This window comes from Bombina bombina, chromosome 5, assembly GCF_027579735.1.
Source record: "Bombina bombina isolate aBomBom1 chromosome 5, aBomBom1.pri, whole genome shotgun sequence".
Classification (NCBI taxonomy): domain Eukaryota; kingdom Metazoa; phylum Chordata; class Amphibia; order Anura; family Bombinatoridae; genus Bombina; species Bombina bombina.
In genome coordinates this window covers 561,747,511-561,764,713 of record NC_069503.1, presented here as the reverse complement: position 1 = coordinate 561,764,713, position 17,203 = coordinate 561,747,511, and the positions used below count along the sequence as shown (strand labels likewise).

General features: G+C 34.7%; 1 protein-coding gene across 1 annotated transcript in view; it reads left to right on the top strand.

Annotated features, from left to right (window-relative positions):
• DNAH5 (dynein axonemal heavy chain 5) overlaps window positions 1–17,203 on the top strand; it is a 1,563,391-nt gene that overhangs the window by 1,415,141 nt on the left and 131,047 nt on the right. The window contains 4 exon segments of the mRNA XM_053715797.1: window positions 496–631; window positions 3,364–3,680; window positions 5,646–5,801; window positions 13,787–13,969. Of these exon segments, the coding sequence (XP_053571772.1) occupies window positions 496–631; window positions 3,364–3,680; window positions 5,646–5,801; window positions 13,787–13,969 (792 nt within the window).

Sequence of the window (17,203 nt, the reverse complement as noted above, 5' to 3'; positions counted from 1 at the left end):
CCCCAGAACTGCACTCCATACTAAAGGTGAGGTCTTACCAGGGCTTTATATAGTGACAGAATTATGCTTCCCTCCCTTGAATTAATGCCTCTTTTAATCCATGCTAGTATCTTATTAGCATTTGAAGCTGCTGCCCTGCATTGTGCACCCATCTTTAGCTTGTTATCTATTACTACCCCTACTACCCCTAACATACTGAGAACTCTATTACAAACCAAATGATACAAGTTAATGAATGGTTTGCATTTACTCTATATGATTTAAGGCAAGTTATGCTAATAAAATTGTAAAACAATATTTTCTTTCAAACTTTTATTTATTCTTTTTGTTCTTTGTTTTTATTCTCTTGCTAGGTAATTCCATTCTCTCAATATATATTTATACCTCATAATTTTCTTTTTTGTTCTCTCTTTCTAGCTCTCTTTCCATATTTTTCTTTTGTTCCTTATTCTTTATTTTTCTGTCACCCATGCTTTCTTTTTTCTCTCTTTTCAGACTTTGCTTGAAGATGCTGAACGGTGCAGACATAAGATGCAAACAGCTTCTAGCTTGATTAGTGGCCTGGCTGGTGAAAAAGAAAGATGGACTAAACAAAGCAAAGAGTTTGCTGCACTAACCAAGCGACTTGTTGGTATGCAAGTTCTGTATCTCTAATCATTATAAATATTACACAGTATTAACGTGTTTTTTGTAAATATTTTCTTATTTTTATCAAGATTTTAATTTGCTGACAATTGAATCCAAATGGGTCATTTTTTGTTCTGGTCCCCACCTTTACTTAACCCCTTGAGTGCTAATGACGGCTCAGAGCTGTCATTAGTACTCAACTACCTTCTTTGCAATCTGGGGGCCCCCACCCATTAGTACCCTGGCGATCGGGCCTGCATAGTTACAGGCATCACCGGGGCTTCCCGTTACGTGCAGTGACGTCACGCGAAATGACGTGATGACCTCACTGCGGAACGTTATTTAAAATTGTCAATACAAAGTATATGGAAAGGGGGCATGCTGCTTAGAAACCTGTATCTCAGGGATCTAAGCAGCTGCAGACCCCCAAGACCATTGGAAAGGTAATCACCTAACCTTTACAGTGGTATAAGTCTTGGGGATCTGGGGGAAAAAATAAAAAAGTAAAAAAAAAATGTTTTTGGAAAATAGTAAAAAACAGAAAAATATTAAATTCAGCTTAGCACTCAAAGGGTAGTAAGTTGCTCTTAAACCAGATTTGGTTATTAATGGCTTAGCAAAACCAGGGAAAATAGAATAAAGTAAACTGAAAATTAAAAAAAATGGATAAATTAAACTGTCGCTTCGCCTTTCGCTGCATTAATTGATTAGTGTGTTACAGCCTTAACACTCACACACATTCCCTCACTTTCACACAAATTCTCTCTCTATCACAGACACGCACACAAATACACTAACACAAAGACACACATACTCATACACAAAGACACTTCCAAACTCAGGCGCGCTCCCACACAAGAAAGACATAACTGTAGGCATGTGCAGTATTTTGTAAATGCCCAATATGATCTTTTTGACTGTAGCTGTCTCCTTCCAGACCCGGACATTTGCATGTCTGTACCTGACTCAGTTTCAAACCCGATTGGTGGCGAATCTGAAGGGGGCGGCATCTGCAGGGGGCAGCATTACACAAGCAGATCACAAGAACTGCTTGTGCTATGATAAATGCCGACAGCGTATGCTGTTGGCATTAATCAATGTGTGGCGGACATGATACGCTACATCGTATCAGGTCCATCCACACTTTAATAAATCAACCCCTATATATATATTTTTTTCTCTTCATAATTTTAAATTATTATATATGTTCTGTGTATATTGTAATATACTGTATAATGGGTTATTTGTTAGTAACAAATATGAAACACTTCAGTACATAGTTTACTATCATTTTAAATGTAGAAATTTAGGCCACAGAAACGTATAAAAAATAATAACTCAAGATAAAAAAAAACTTTTTTGAATACACATTTTGTTTAACGAGAGGTTTCTAGGCACTTGTAATACGTCATAAAAAACACCTAGAAAAACCTAAGACCTCTTGTTTTAAAGAGATACAATTTTTTTTCTCATGATTCCATGAATTAGAGCATGTAATTTTAAGCAACTTTCTAATTTACTCCAATTATCAATTGTTTTTCATTCTCTTTGTATCTTTTTTTTTTTTTTTTTTAAAGCAGGAATGTAAAATTAGGAGCCGGACCATTTTCGATTCAGCACCCTGGATAGCGCTTGCTGATTGGTGGGTACATCAGCAAAGCGCTACCCAGGGGCTGAACCAAAAATGAGCCGGCTCCTAATTTTTTTTAGGGGGAAAGAGAACTGTTTGGGAGGGACCAGGTAGGGATCAGGGGGTGAAAAGTGTCGGATGGGAGGGTAAACTCTAAACTAATGCTAAAATTAACCTCTTAAGCTACCTAATTAACACCTTCACTGCTGGGAATAATAGAAGTGTGGTGCGCAGCTGCAATTAGCGGCCTTCTAATTACCAAAAAGCAATGGCAAAACCATATATGTCTGCTATTTATAAACAAAGGGGATCCCAGAGCAACTTTGTAAATAATTTCTGTGAGAAACCCAAAGTTTGTGAAAAAAGTAACCATTTTTTTTTATTTGATTGCATTTGGCAGTGAAATGGTGGCATGAAATATACCAAAATAATGGGCCTAGATCAATACCTTGGGTTGTCTACTTAAATTTAAATATATATATATATATATATATATATATATATATATATATATATATATATATATATATAGTTTTGACAGGTAAATAAAAAAAAACAAGGCTCTATTTCTGTTTAAACGGAGTGAAAGCAAAAATTAAAAAAATTCTCTGGTATTTTGGGCAAGCTTTTGTCTGAAAGTTCCGGTAGTGAAGGGGTTAAAAAGTAAATTGACTTTTTTTCCTCCCTTCTAGATTTTCTAGGGACAATAGGACTAGTCCCTAAAAAATAAGGACATTTCCATTAAGGTCACCCGACTTTATTGAGCATATATATTTGTATATATACCAAGACTGAAGCTTGATACTTCACTCTACATTGGATTCTTAAATACTTAAATTAGTGTAATTGTCCTTAATTTCGTTAATAACACATGTATTTGTTTACTGTATTATGATATATTACACAATTTAAGGGTCATTTAAAAAATTGGGGGTTTTTTGCTATATTTAATTTCTTTTACTTTTTTGTTGATGCAAAAATAGCCATATTTTCCTATTTTTATTTCTCCAATTTATTTTCTAAAACTGCAGAGTGTTACAGAGTTTTTACTCATATGCAGCAATGTTATAATTTAAATTTTTGTTTTTATTTTATTTTTTTTCAAGGGGATGTGCTACTTGCTACAGCATTTTTGTCTTACTCTGGCCCTTTTAATCAAGAATTCCGTAATCTGTTGCTAACTGACTGGCGAAGAGAAATGAGAACTCGAAAAATTCCATTTGGCATCAGTTTAAATCTGACTGATATGTTAATAGACACACCAACCATCAGTGAATGGAATCTGCAGGGACTTCCAAATGATGATCTTTCAATTCAGAATGGAATTATTGTCACAAAGGCAGCTCGGTACCCACTTCTCATTGACCCACAGAATCAGGGCAAAATTTGGATAAAAAACAGAGAAATAAAAAATGAACTTCAGGTATCGCAAACATTTTTATTTATTTATTATATCATCAACTGAACTAAGTAATTAATTTCATATGATGGTGTAAGTCTTTGATTCATCATATGTAGGATATGTTTTCTGTCCATCACGAAGGGGGCAAAAACACCTCTTTGCTCCACCCCTTCTCCATTATTCCCATGTCTCTCTGTTACATTTTGCCTCCAGTATAGATTAGGTAAAACTTTGAAGTTCTCATGTCTTCACATCATATTATAGGGGTTTTCAAACCAATCTTAGACCAATTTTCCAACTCAAAAGCTTCCCAGTGTGGAGAAGTCATAGATCCACCAGTTGCAGTGTGGTAGAGGTAGCTGACTATTTCCTATAAATATCTACAAATAGTGTTAACATGGCCTGATGGTATTAAACTTTATGTAGATCCGCTTTGCCAGCAGGGTTTTTATAAAGCAGGGTACTGTATCAGACATTTGAGAAGATGCTTTTTACTGCACTTTCTATTACTCTTACAGCATTTTATCATGTCAATATTTTTGCCTCTGCTTAGGCCTCCTTTCTGAGACAACTTTCACAATCTATCAGTTCTTGTCAATAGCCTGTTCTGCTTGTCTCTCCTGGCAATTATTTTCCTAATGTTTGATACTTCAGAGATAGAGTACAGTTGCATGTAAATGAGCACATTAACAGTGTCTATTCTAATGCACAAAATAAAACATTTTAAAATATTGTAGTTGGGTGTTTAAATATTTATGGTCACTGTTTCAACTACACCACAGGTCATGCTGTCTCCTTGAAAGAAAATTATAGCCAGTAGTCCCAGAACCGATAATAATAAAATAGAAGCTTTATTTGAAACAAATGTTAAAAGCATTCAATAATACCTGATTTCTCTAAATTCTCAGAGAGCAACACAAAGAAATTGCATCATGCAAATTAAAGTACAGATATCTTATAGGAAGTACATTGCTCACGGGGGACATAGTAAATCCCTTAAATTCTATTGGTGGAAAGTATTTATTTAAGCACCAGAAAAAAAAGCTTGAATAAAAACACTAAATTAAATGCAAAAAGCAAAATAATTATTTTAGTGTCACTTTTACATTGTATTTTTTGCATGAAATGTGTTAAATTCTATGAATCTAAAGAAATGCTATAAATACATGTAGTAAAAAAACTAGGGAATAGGGATTATCTATCTTTTTAAACAATAAAAATTCTGGTGTAGACTGTCCCTTTAAACAGTGTAATAGTAAGGAATTCCACAATGCTTTTTTAATGTTAATCTTTATTAATAGTTTAACCACTTAACTTTGTACACATCAAAGGGATGTGTACAAAGTTAAGTGGTTAAACTATTAATAAAGATTAACATAAAAATAGCATTGTAGAATTCCTTACTATTACGCTGTTTAAAGGGACAGTCTACACCAGAATTTTTATTGTTTAAAAAGATAGACAATCCCTTTATTACCTATTTCCTAGTTTTGCATAACCAACACAGTTATATAAATACACTATTTACCTCTGTGATTACCTTGTTTTTAAGCCTCTGCAAACTGCCCGCCTTGTTTCAGTTCTTTTGACAACATCCATTTTAACGAATCAGAGCTGGCTCCCTGGAACTCCACATGTGTGAGCACATTGTTATCTATATGACACACATGAACTAACACCCTCTAGTGGTGAAAAACTGTCAAAATGCCCTGAGAGAAGAGGCAGCCTTCAAGGGCTTAGAAATTAGCATATGAACCTCCTTGGTTTAGCTTTCAACTAATTTTGGACTAGACTGTCCATTTAAGTTCAAAATAACAGTACTCTGATAAATGATGGACTTTCTTGACAGTTATGCTATTATGCTGACATATCCTTATGTCTGACTTCTTTGTAACCTTGCTTTTTGTTTGTTTGATTTATAACCTCAATAAAAAAAAATAGCATTGTAGAATAATGAGTACTCCTAAGCTTTTTTCTATATTTTAGATTACATCACTTAATCACAAATACTTCAGAAATCATTTAGAAGACAGTTTGTCTCTTGGAAGACCGCTACTAATTGAAGATGTTGGAGAAGAGCTTGACCCAGCTTTGGATAATGTATTGGAAAAAAACTTCATCAAAAGTGGATCAACGTACAAAGTATGGCTGAGTTTTGTGTGTATTGTCTGCATATGTGTGAATGTATGTGGATAGATAGCTAGATAGATAGATAGATAGATAGATAGATAGATAGATAGATAGTGTGATGTTATGAGTGATGTCACTAGTGATGCATTCATGATTTCATAGGTGATGTCATTAGTAATGTGATTGATGATGTTTTAAGAAAACTGCTAATGATATTTTACTGCTGCACCTCTCTGTATCATCCCTTTAACATATTCACTCTGTTTTTCTATTTTTTTTTTTTTTTTTGTGTCTGTTTCCACCTAGAATTTAAGAGCACAGAGGCAGGTCTTGCCCCACTTATCCTTTATATACAGTGTTATATACAATGTTTCCGGAGGGGGGATACACTAAGCACAATAATATCAGTGGCAACATGTGAAATCGTACCCATGAGCTGCACATGATTTTAAACATGGTAGCTCATTAGCTTAAAAAAGAATGACTAAAGTGAGCACTTATGCTTAGATATAAATGTAGGAGCCAGGTGAAAAATAATTTTTCAGGCTGTAATATAATGAAACAATATTTTATTTACACACACATACATATATGGGGATATATATGCTTATTACATCAGTTGCTTTTATGAGTAGTGCTGGCTAGGGCACACTGTGCCTCTCTTACTTGATTTTTCAATGTTATCTTAATAATGAATGGATTCACTTTAAGCACTAACATGTTTGCTTGCTGGCTCTAATTGCATGTGCTTATATTATCGCTTGAATTTCCCTTGTAAATTTACTAGATTGGGTATTGAGCTGGTGATATATATATATATATATATATATATATATATATATATATATATATATATATATATATATATATATATATATATATACATACATACATACATACATAATGGAATTTACACTTAGAACTTATGAGAATAATGAGAACACAATATATGGGACATCAGCATGTACTTTTAATTTCTGTATTCTCTACTATGATAATATGATTGTTTATTAACTCTAACAAGGGGAACATTAGTCTGATTCTCTCTTTTTTACTAGGTGATTTGTGATTTGTGTGCATTTATTTTTCTAAATAAAGATAAACATACTGGGCCAGATTATGAGTGGCACGCAAACGATATTGGGTTTATCGCATCTGTTCGCATGCATCGAATATATCGCTCGTATTTCAAGTTAAAAGTAAATGTGATTGCTTGAGTGCGATTGAATTTAACGCACGTCAGGATAGCGCAACCACAGAGCTCTGGTTAACTATTTTGTGAAACAAAAAAGTGTTACAAAACACATCAAGATTACATTTAAAAGAACAGTCGCACTCATAATAACAACATCTAATAAAATTATTACAAAAATTATTGCACAAAAATGTTATAAGCACTCAAAGATATGAGGTCTCAGATCTTAGGGAAAAAAAGACAGATAAATGGCTTTAACTCTGAGATTACATACATATACATGTCTAAATATGTATATCTATGTGTGTGTATGTATGTGTGTGTATATATATATATACATATGTTAATGTTTGTGTACATACGTATTTATATATGTGTATATATATATATATATATATAAGCCAATTTCCAGTTCAGCCCACCATGAGTTAACAGCCTGGGTGCAAGTATAAATGGCATATATAAAGATAGAGATGCACTCACAGGACTTGCACAAAAACGTTTAATTTCGGAACGTTTTTGGGTTCACAACCCTTTCATCAGCATAAACAAGTGACATAAATCAAAAACTTTTATAGTGTAACAGCATCAAACACAAACCTAGTGCCCTCCTGTAAGTGCGCGAAAATTTCGAGTGTGGAACGCAAATTGTGTTCCATCGTGAAAGCCGCAACCGGAAGTTGTAATACGTAACAAACAATTGAATTATAAGGCAAACACAAATACACATATTTTTTCATCAGCCAAAGTAAACTTAGTGTCAATATGTGAAAACATTTCAATTAATAAATCCAACAAGCAAACCTGATGTGCAAGTGAATATAGATCGCCATAGCTATGGAACTAGCTGGCCGATCCAGTGTATATGTGTATAGGTCGTCATGGTAACCGTAGTCATAGTTTCTTTAGACAACACTCACTGGTACTTAAATATAGGCAACAGCCTAAAGAGAATAACACATCGATATGATATATACATGAACAAGTAAATAATTATATAAACTTGTGATAGATATATCAGGAATAAAAATTAAAATAAAATTAAAATAACTTGTGGGGATTGTTGCAGAGCATAAATGAATAGTGCTATGACATATTAAAAATAACTGCCTGTGTTTGAGTGAATGTAATGAAGGAATGTATATGAGCATGGAATCATACAGACAGTAAGTATTAGTTAAAGATATCCATGATGGCAGAAGTTTATATATAGATAGAATGTATGTTGATCTCTAATCTATATAATCTCAGGTATCAGATATTGAGATCGCCATTGTTATAGAAAAGGGCATCTGATCCATTAATGTAAACGTGTGTTTAGGGATGTTAATGATGGCATACATTTATATGCATTTATATGCAGTGTGACAGAATATATATGTGACCCAAATTTGGAAAGACACCTTAGTATACATATAGTAAAGATCATAGTGATATACTTATAGTAAAGAATACTCAGCAACTATATACTGAATGATAGATATTGAAAAGGCTCAACGGAGTTACATCAGTCAATGTGTGTCCTCATAAGTAAAATCTTACAAGACTGCTAAATTAGAGTGGACTGTCCATCCAGCCATCCTCTGTATTAAAGAGGTGTGTACAATAGGGGTGATCTGCGATATCCATGAATTGGGTAATTAGTGCAAGAACAGGTAATTAAACTTCTAGGGCCAGGCTTCCACAAAAAGAGAAGTAAGCAGATGCTACCTCTCCATTGTTCCGTAAGTAGCAGGCCTTCCCTCCCCCACGAGAGGAAGAAGGCTTGAAACTAAACGGAGCCACAGTACCCCCAACTCATACCCCAAGTAAGTAGCACTACCCCCTGGGATCACACAAGGCTCTTGAAATCCGGCGTAGTATTTAACCCTCCAGGTTGTATCGTGCCCAATCTGAACATCCACCGCCTAGGCATAGGTCCAGCCGACCGGATCACGTGATGTGCGTGTGTGGGTCTTGGTGAAAGCAACTTCCAGCACGTCTTTACGGTTACTTTACAGGCATCCCAAAGAAACTTTGGATCAGTGTTGGCAATACCTGCCGCGGATTTACAGAAACTAGGCACGGCTGACACTGACTGTATCTTTCAGGTCATATGGTTCTTCATTATTACCCTTTTTGCCTTCAATTGCACTAATCAGTTTGAACACTGTGCACTAACTTTGGCAAACGCTGCTCTGTCGAGAGGGCGTTCAGTTTCTTTCAGGAACAATAAAGGATTCAAGCTTGCTTAATAATGAATGGATTCACTTTAAGCACTAACATGTTTGCTTGCTGGCTCTAATTGCATGTGCTTATATTATCGCTTGAAAGTTAATGTTTAAAATCTAGCCAAGGACCATTTACACTTTGATATCAAGATTGCATATGAGAATTTGTCTATATTATATGCATATTTAAGTGTCACCTCTATACACTTTTGTACATATCCTGAGGGTGTGTCGTCATTGATCACTTAGATCCCACTTCAATAACCTGCCCGGCAGTATATACCTCAGTTGGTGGGGTGTCGGAAGCAGCAGGGTGTAGTTGATCCTTGCAGTACACTTTCCCTCTGTATATAAGACTATCTCTGTACATTATTTTTGGGTATGCCTGAACTATTTTACCGTATTTTTAAGACTGTCATTTCTTTCTTAGATCCCATTTGCTATTTAACCTGCCCAGCTGAGACCTCTTAATTGGGGTGCTGTGTGCAGCAGGGTGTAGAAAGCATGACGTGTCTTACCATCTTATCTAGATTTTTTCTTACTTGTAATACTAATGTTTCAAGGTGATTTATACCGCACATCCCCTGACCGGTCAGGTTTAGTGTATTAGATTTTATACATCTAATACTATTTTTGTGATATATTTATTGTTGCAATCTGATTTGTACATTCGCATTGTATATATTCCACTTTTTGCACTGTGTGGGTGGGGGGAGGGGCCCTCCATGCCAACTCCTTTGTAATCTATGTTTAATATTGTGCTAGTAAAAAATTAATTAATTTCAAAAGGAGTGCTGAAATCCCTGTCTTTCTTCATCTTGGTTGACTTATCCTGGATGATTTCTCTTGTGGATTAAAACATTTCATACTTTTATAAGGGTCTGCACCACTATTAAAAAGAGAAGGTATAGCCGGTTTAGGCCACCTCTGAAAACTAGCCCTAAGCAAATGCTTCTCTCCTGTATTTATTTCTTGACTACTCAATATACAATGTTACCAACGCACAAGAGAATTTTGGGTAAGATATGCAAATTAGATGCAAATTCTCCGTTGTTTTTTTGCTTCAAATACTGTTTTAACAAAGCGATCCTTTTAACAGGATTATTGCAGCAATACAGAATTCACTCACTAGACAGCCTGTTTCGTTCTTTTTAGAACTCGTCAGTAGGAGATAGATTTCTGGTTGCTGCATTGGTAAAGCTACTTTCAGGGTTAAATCAAAATTCATTAAAATTATGGTGGAGATAAAAAACTGAGATTAAAATCCTCCATGTCTCAAAATTAAATCAATACAAATATTTGCATAGGAAATTAGCGCATCTAGGCAAGATTCCCCACTTACTTTTCCCCAGAAATACTCAATATGCAATGTTACCAATGCACAAGAGAATTCTGGGTAAGATATGCAAATTAGATATGCAAATTCTCAGTTTTTTTGCTTCAAATACTGTTTTAACACAGCAATGCTTTTAACAGGAGTATTGCAGCTATACAGAAATCACTCACTAGACAGCCTGATTCATTCTTTTTAGAACTCGTCAGTAGGAGATAGATTTCTGGTTGCTGCATTGGTAAAGCTTTTTTTTTCTCCACCATAATTTTAATGAATTTTGATTTAACCCTGAAAGTAGCTTTATCATTGCAGCAACCAGAAATCTATCTCCTACTGACGAGTTCTAAAAAGAACGAAACAGGCTGTCTAGTGAGTGATTTCTGTATTGCTGCGATAATCCTGTTAAAAGGATTGCTGTGTTTTAAAACAGTATTTAACATAGTAGATAGATAAGGTTGAAAAAAGACTGAAGTCCATTGAGTTCAACCTATACACATCTAAAATACTTACAAAAATCTCCAGTTAAGGTTAAATAACCCCACTTAAAGGTGACTCATTTAAAGCTAGCAATCATATCCATGAATTTTGTATATAAACAGAAATGTATCCAGACTTTTTTTAAATGTATCTAGGGTATTGGCATTCACTACCTCCTATGGTAATGAGTTCCACAATTTTATTGCTCTTACAGTGAAAAAACGTTTCCGTTGCAGGAGATTAAATATCCTTTCCTCCAACCTTAAATTGTGACCTCTTGTCAGAAACAATTTTCTTGGAATAAACAGAGCTTCTGCCATCTCTGAATATGGGCCTTGAATATATTTATATAAAGTAATCATTTGAAGCAAAAAAACGGAGAATTTGCATATCTTACCCAGAATTCTCTTGGGCATTGGTAACATTGTATATTGAGTATTTCTGGGGAAAAGTAAGCGGGGAATCTTGCCTAGATGTGCTAATTTCCTATGCAAATATTTGTATTGATTTCATTTTGAGACATGGAGGATTTTAATATCCACCATAATTTTAATGCATTTTGGTATATATATATATATATATATATATATATATATATATATATATATATATATATATATATATATATATATATATATATATATATATATATAAATATGGGCATTGAAGCCCTTTACAGTTAAAGGGAGACTAAACCCAAATTTTGTCTTTCTTGATTCAGATAGAGTATGCCATTTTAAACAACTTTCTAATTTACTTTCTAATTTACTCCTATTAGCAAAAATTAACACAACAGTTTTATTAGAACAATTTATATTGGATTTAATAGTCCCCAATATTAAATTGTTCTAATAAAGTTGTTATGTTTTAAATTTTGCTATGAATAAAGTTGCACCTAACACTTATTACACATAATTATTGGATTTCCAAAGGAATATGAGAGTGCTACTCGTGTATTCTTTTTGCAATCGGTGGTCTTTTTCCCACCCTTTGTTGTTGTAAATATTTCTTGCCAATACACAGCACCTCACTGCTCAATATATATTTTTATCAACTCTAATATAGCAGTATATTAATATTCCTCAAGGTGGTGCTATTGATTTTCACTATTTCCAATATGTAGAAATATATATTTATGAATAAATAAAAACATATTCTGCTATGTGAAGAACATTGGAATCTGAAATATTCATATTTTCATTTTGGGTTTAGCACACTTGAGAATAAGCGATTGGGTTTGCATGCAAGTAGGGTGTGTTTTTCTTCTTCTTGCTTTATTTTCTTCTATGGGGGATGGTAGTTATATTTTAACTTCGGCTTTTGCCTTGCATCGGGTTAGCGCACAAGCAAAAACGTTTTACTTTCAAATTGTAATATGAGTGCTACCTGACGCATGCAAAAAGATTACCTCTAGCCTTTTATGTTTGTTACTACCCATTTTGTGAGTGGCTTTTTTATACACACCCTTTGTTTTTTAAACTTAGTTTCAAAAAATTATTTTTAAGGATGTAAGTAATATATAAATGTAGCAGGGTGCAGAAAAAACAACAACATAGAAAGAAGTGCACACTCTCTGGATTTAACAAGTGCCATTTGAGGCCTAGATTAGGAGTGGAGTGCAAAATTGCGCTTCCGTAAGTGCGATATTTGGGCTCCACTCAGTAATAACAGAGCACGCAAATATTCGCTGGTATTACAAGTTAGGTCGCGTTCGCATTGCCTGGAAGCCTTATGCTCACAAGAGCACACTTTCATAGGCTCCAATGGGAGCCTCGTTCTAATGCCATGAGACACAGCAAAAAACCTAGCCCAGCGCAGGGGGTCACGCAGTGTTGAGCAGAAAATTAAAAATATATATGTATATAGCAATGTAAACATACCACCGAGAGGTAACGCCAACAGTACACGAGAACATAGGGAAGTCAATGAGACAGTAACACGAAAAAACATACAGACACGTACACAAAAATGTACCACTAAATGTTACTGTCAGGTGGTGTGCCTGCAATGATCAGTCATCACTGAAAAGTGGTTGTGATTATAAATAGAAGAGTAAAGCTGTGTGCTTGCAAAAGTGTGCTTGACTATATACATGGTTGGAAAAATCAAGGGGAGCAATTGCCCCCCTCCCTCCGGACGCCCATGACTGTAACTAGTGAAGTAAAAAAAAACTAATTTTTGCATTATAATATCGAGAGTACTTTTCCGTGTATCTAACAGTATATGCTTATACATTCATATGTTACTTTTCATACCACCCAACACTGAGTCCCTAAGCAGTTGGGACTAGAAGGTTTAGTGTACTCCAAATAGCAAATATGATTGATGTGGAAGTTAAGAAGATGGAGGTGATTGTTCTCATGGGATTGAATCTATTTGTTCCAGGAACATAGATATATATGTTTTGGGGGTTCAGGTTTAGTTTATAGAAACATTAATACTGTAGGAAAACTGGGGGGGGGGGGTTAACAGCAGGATAAAGTTCCCAAACTGGCAAAATGCATGATGGCTGGGAGTTCTGATTTCTTTATGTTGAACATTTATGTTAATCACATGAAAGGTTACAGCAGACAATAATAGTTTTGTTGACAAAATGATGCCGTCTTGCTGGATAAAGTGAATAGTTTTGCCATGTACTATTTATACCTGTTTTGTATACATAATCACAATTGAAAGTTAAAAACTTCCAAAAATGCAATAATAAAAGTTGCTTTTTGGTTTTAGAATATTTCTGTTAGTTCTTGCAACTCTTTAATACATTTCTTTTGTTGAATGTCACTAGGTAAAAGTTGGAGATAAAGAAGTAGATGTGATGAATGGCTTCAGACTCTACATTACCACTAAACTCCCCAATCCTGCATACACACCTGAAATAAGTGCCCGCACTTCTATAATTGACTTTACTGTCACCATGAAAGGCCTTGAAGACCAATTACTAGGAAGAGTAATACTCACAGAAAAGCAGGTAACATACCGCACTCTGATTTACTGAAAAATAATACTCAATTTAAAAACAAACATAATTCCCATCATACTTCAAAGAAGAGTAAGGGATCTTTTCAAAATAAGTATACTGGTTTACAAAGGATTAAAAAAAAATCCTCTATTTTTTCCCTGAGAGAATTCTCTGAATCTATGCTAATGTTTTTTTTAAAGTTTAACTTGCAAACTTATTAGGAATTTAGATTATTTTGAAGATGCAAAATAATAATAAATAACCATAGTTTTTATTTTACACAGAGTACATTACACCTACATTCATGCAAACATTGTGACTGCTCATAGATCATATATTGATTCAGGTATATAGAAACGGAACCATCACAAATAAATACTGCCACCATTGGCAATATAAGCAGGCACTGTGTTAGAATAAGGGTGCTCAAGGTAATATGCACTTACCCTTCTTGCAAAGTAAAAGCTTTCAATTAAACAGTCATAATTTTTGCTAGAAGTATTTATGCTAAGCATGAAAGATGCTTTTTTTATTTATTTATTTATTTATTTATTTATTTTTTGCAAAACTGAAGCATGTCCCTTTAAGATAATATCCCATGACTGTGTTTTCTTTTATAAGATGGTGAAAGTCCACGTGGGATTAAAGTCCAGTCCTAGTGGAGGTGTCAAAACACCCCACAAAACAGAGCTTTAATTCTCCCCACTACTACTTGATTCCTTATTCAAACTTTTGCCTGCAGCAAGGAGTGATGGTGAAACTGCTAATGTACACATCAATTGGAAGAGGTTTTTAGACCAATGTTAGACTCATTATACTCCTTTAGAGAGCAGATTAGGGCAGAGGGTGTACAGAAGTAAAACAGTCAGTAAGAGTAAATCTTCTTCTGAGAGATTGCCACTAGCCTGCCTCAACTGTAACTTGGATTCATCCTTCATCCTCCTCATGTTGGTCTTGTCTCTGTACTCCTTATCCAGATCCTGTGTCAGTACATACTACACAGGATGAACTCTTCTACTGGAACAGGTAGGTAGGTACTTGCACTCACATAGCCCACAGACTTTTAGAATGAACGTGTACACAAGAATTACATAGCTCGTGGACATAGTTACATACACCAGATAACACTACATACACTTTTAGACACTTTTGACAAATTTTAAAAGGAAAAATACCTAAAAAATTGATTACTGTCATTTCAGTTTTACTGGTTTAATTTTAAATGTAACTTTTCTGCAGTGCTATAGCCATCTTCTCAATCAGGGAAAGAGCTCTCTAGGAAAGGTCAGTTAGACACTCAGATTTAACATAGCTGGTGCAAATTGTATTATTTTTATCCCTTATTTGATTGGCTTCATTAAATGTAGCTTAAAATAGCTATTTTAACAAAATGTCTTTTTTTAAAGTGACAGTGCACAATTACTGTAACCCTAGACTTTTACATTTAAAACACATATTCATTTTTTTAAAGAAACAGTAGCCAATTGTTTCTGATTCACTTTTAGAAAATTCAGTTCTACATTGTGCATTGTGCCAACATTTGTGTGTTCCTCTTATGGGGTTCACTCTTTCAGTACCTCGTATAATGTTGTTCTGTGCTGCTATCTAATTTTAGATATTCGCCTGTCCTTACTATTCAAAATAATTCTGAAGCACACTGGTGCAGATAAAGTCTTAGGACATAACGCTGATCCTTTACAGGGGCAATTTACTATCAATTTAACCCCTTCTCATATGTGTTTACTATGTAAGGAAGTGTTTCTGCATCCTCCTACTCAGCTTGGCAGTGTTGCATTGCAGCAGAGTACTCAGGTATTTGCTTACCCCCATGGTTATTCCTAAGACAGTTCTTACGGATCTGTCTTTTACCCTAAAGATGGGACTTACATGCTGATTTTGGATCTCACAACTCTGAAAAAAAATCTGAAAGTTCCAACTTTCGAAATGGCAACATTTTGCACTATATTGTGTAGAAGGATCAATTTATGTCTATCAAAAACTTGAATGATGCCTAGTTGCTTATCCCTATTCACAGGGATCATAGAAATTACATATTTGCCATTTTAAATAGTCATTACCAATATGTGCCACTCACATTTGGTCTGACAACAGCATCATGAATCTTCTCAATGGTTCTTGGAGCTCATTTGCCTGTATTAAGAGTTTAGGGCATTGCAGTAGCTCCTTACAAAGATGACATTCTGGTACACATTTCTCCACTTTCATTATTGTATTATAAGAAGATTTCAAGAGTTCCTGACATTCATGCCTTTGTTTAAGTTTTGGTCAAGAAAAGACAGGTTATCAGGCCTGCTTTCCCTCCGTTGAACCTTAAATTGGTTTTGAGGGTTCTTCAGAATCAGCCATTTGAACCTTTGCATGGTCTGGACATTCAACTGTTGTCTTGAAAGGTTTATTTTTCTCTGGGATATTTCCTCAAACAGAAGAATATCTGAGCTTTCTGCTCTATCTTGTGATTCTTCTTGTCTGATTTTTCATCACATTGTTTTAAGTTTTAAGAACATGGATGTAGTAAGGGCTTTTAAATATTATCTTCAAGCCACTTAAAAATTCAAAAACTATTCCTCATTTTATATCCATTCCTCAGGTCTCCACAAAGGACAGAATGCTACTGCAATCACATTGGCAACTTGGTTTAAAGTTTTGTTTCATGTAGCATACACTAAATGAATCATTACTCATTCTACCAGAGCAGTTGCTACCACTTTTAACATAAATCTTTAATTTAACAGATTTGCAAGGCAGCTACTTGGTTATATTTACATATCTTTCCCAAATTCTCCCATTTTGACACCATTACAACTTCTGAGGCTCTTTTGGTAGGAAAGTTCTGCAGGCCTCTGTTGTACCTCTACCAGTTTCAAAGGGTTTTCCCACCCTATTTCATGGTGGTCTTGTGGACTTCACAATGTAGGTATAAGATGCCACGTGTGATGGCTTGAGGACTCTCACTATATGAAAGATAATTGAAATAAAATCCACAGCACCTTTTCCACAGACTTTCAATAGGTTTATTCAAACATCTTTCTCCCTTGTCACTATCATATGAAAGAAAACAAAGTTTATTCCTACCTGATACATTTACTTCTTTCATGATGGAGAGACTCCATAAGACCAACCCTTGTTTTTTTATAACGGTTGGTGAGAGTACCAGTTTGTACTTCTTTTACCCTACTTTTCCGTTCATACTACTTATTTTCTCAGTTCACTTGATAATCCATA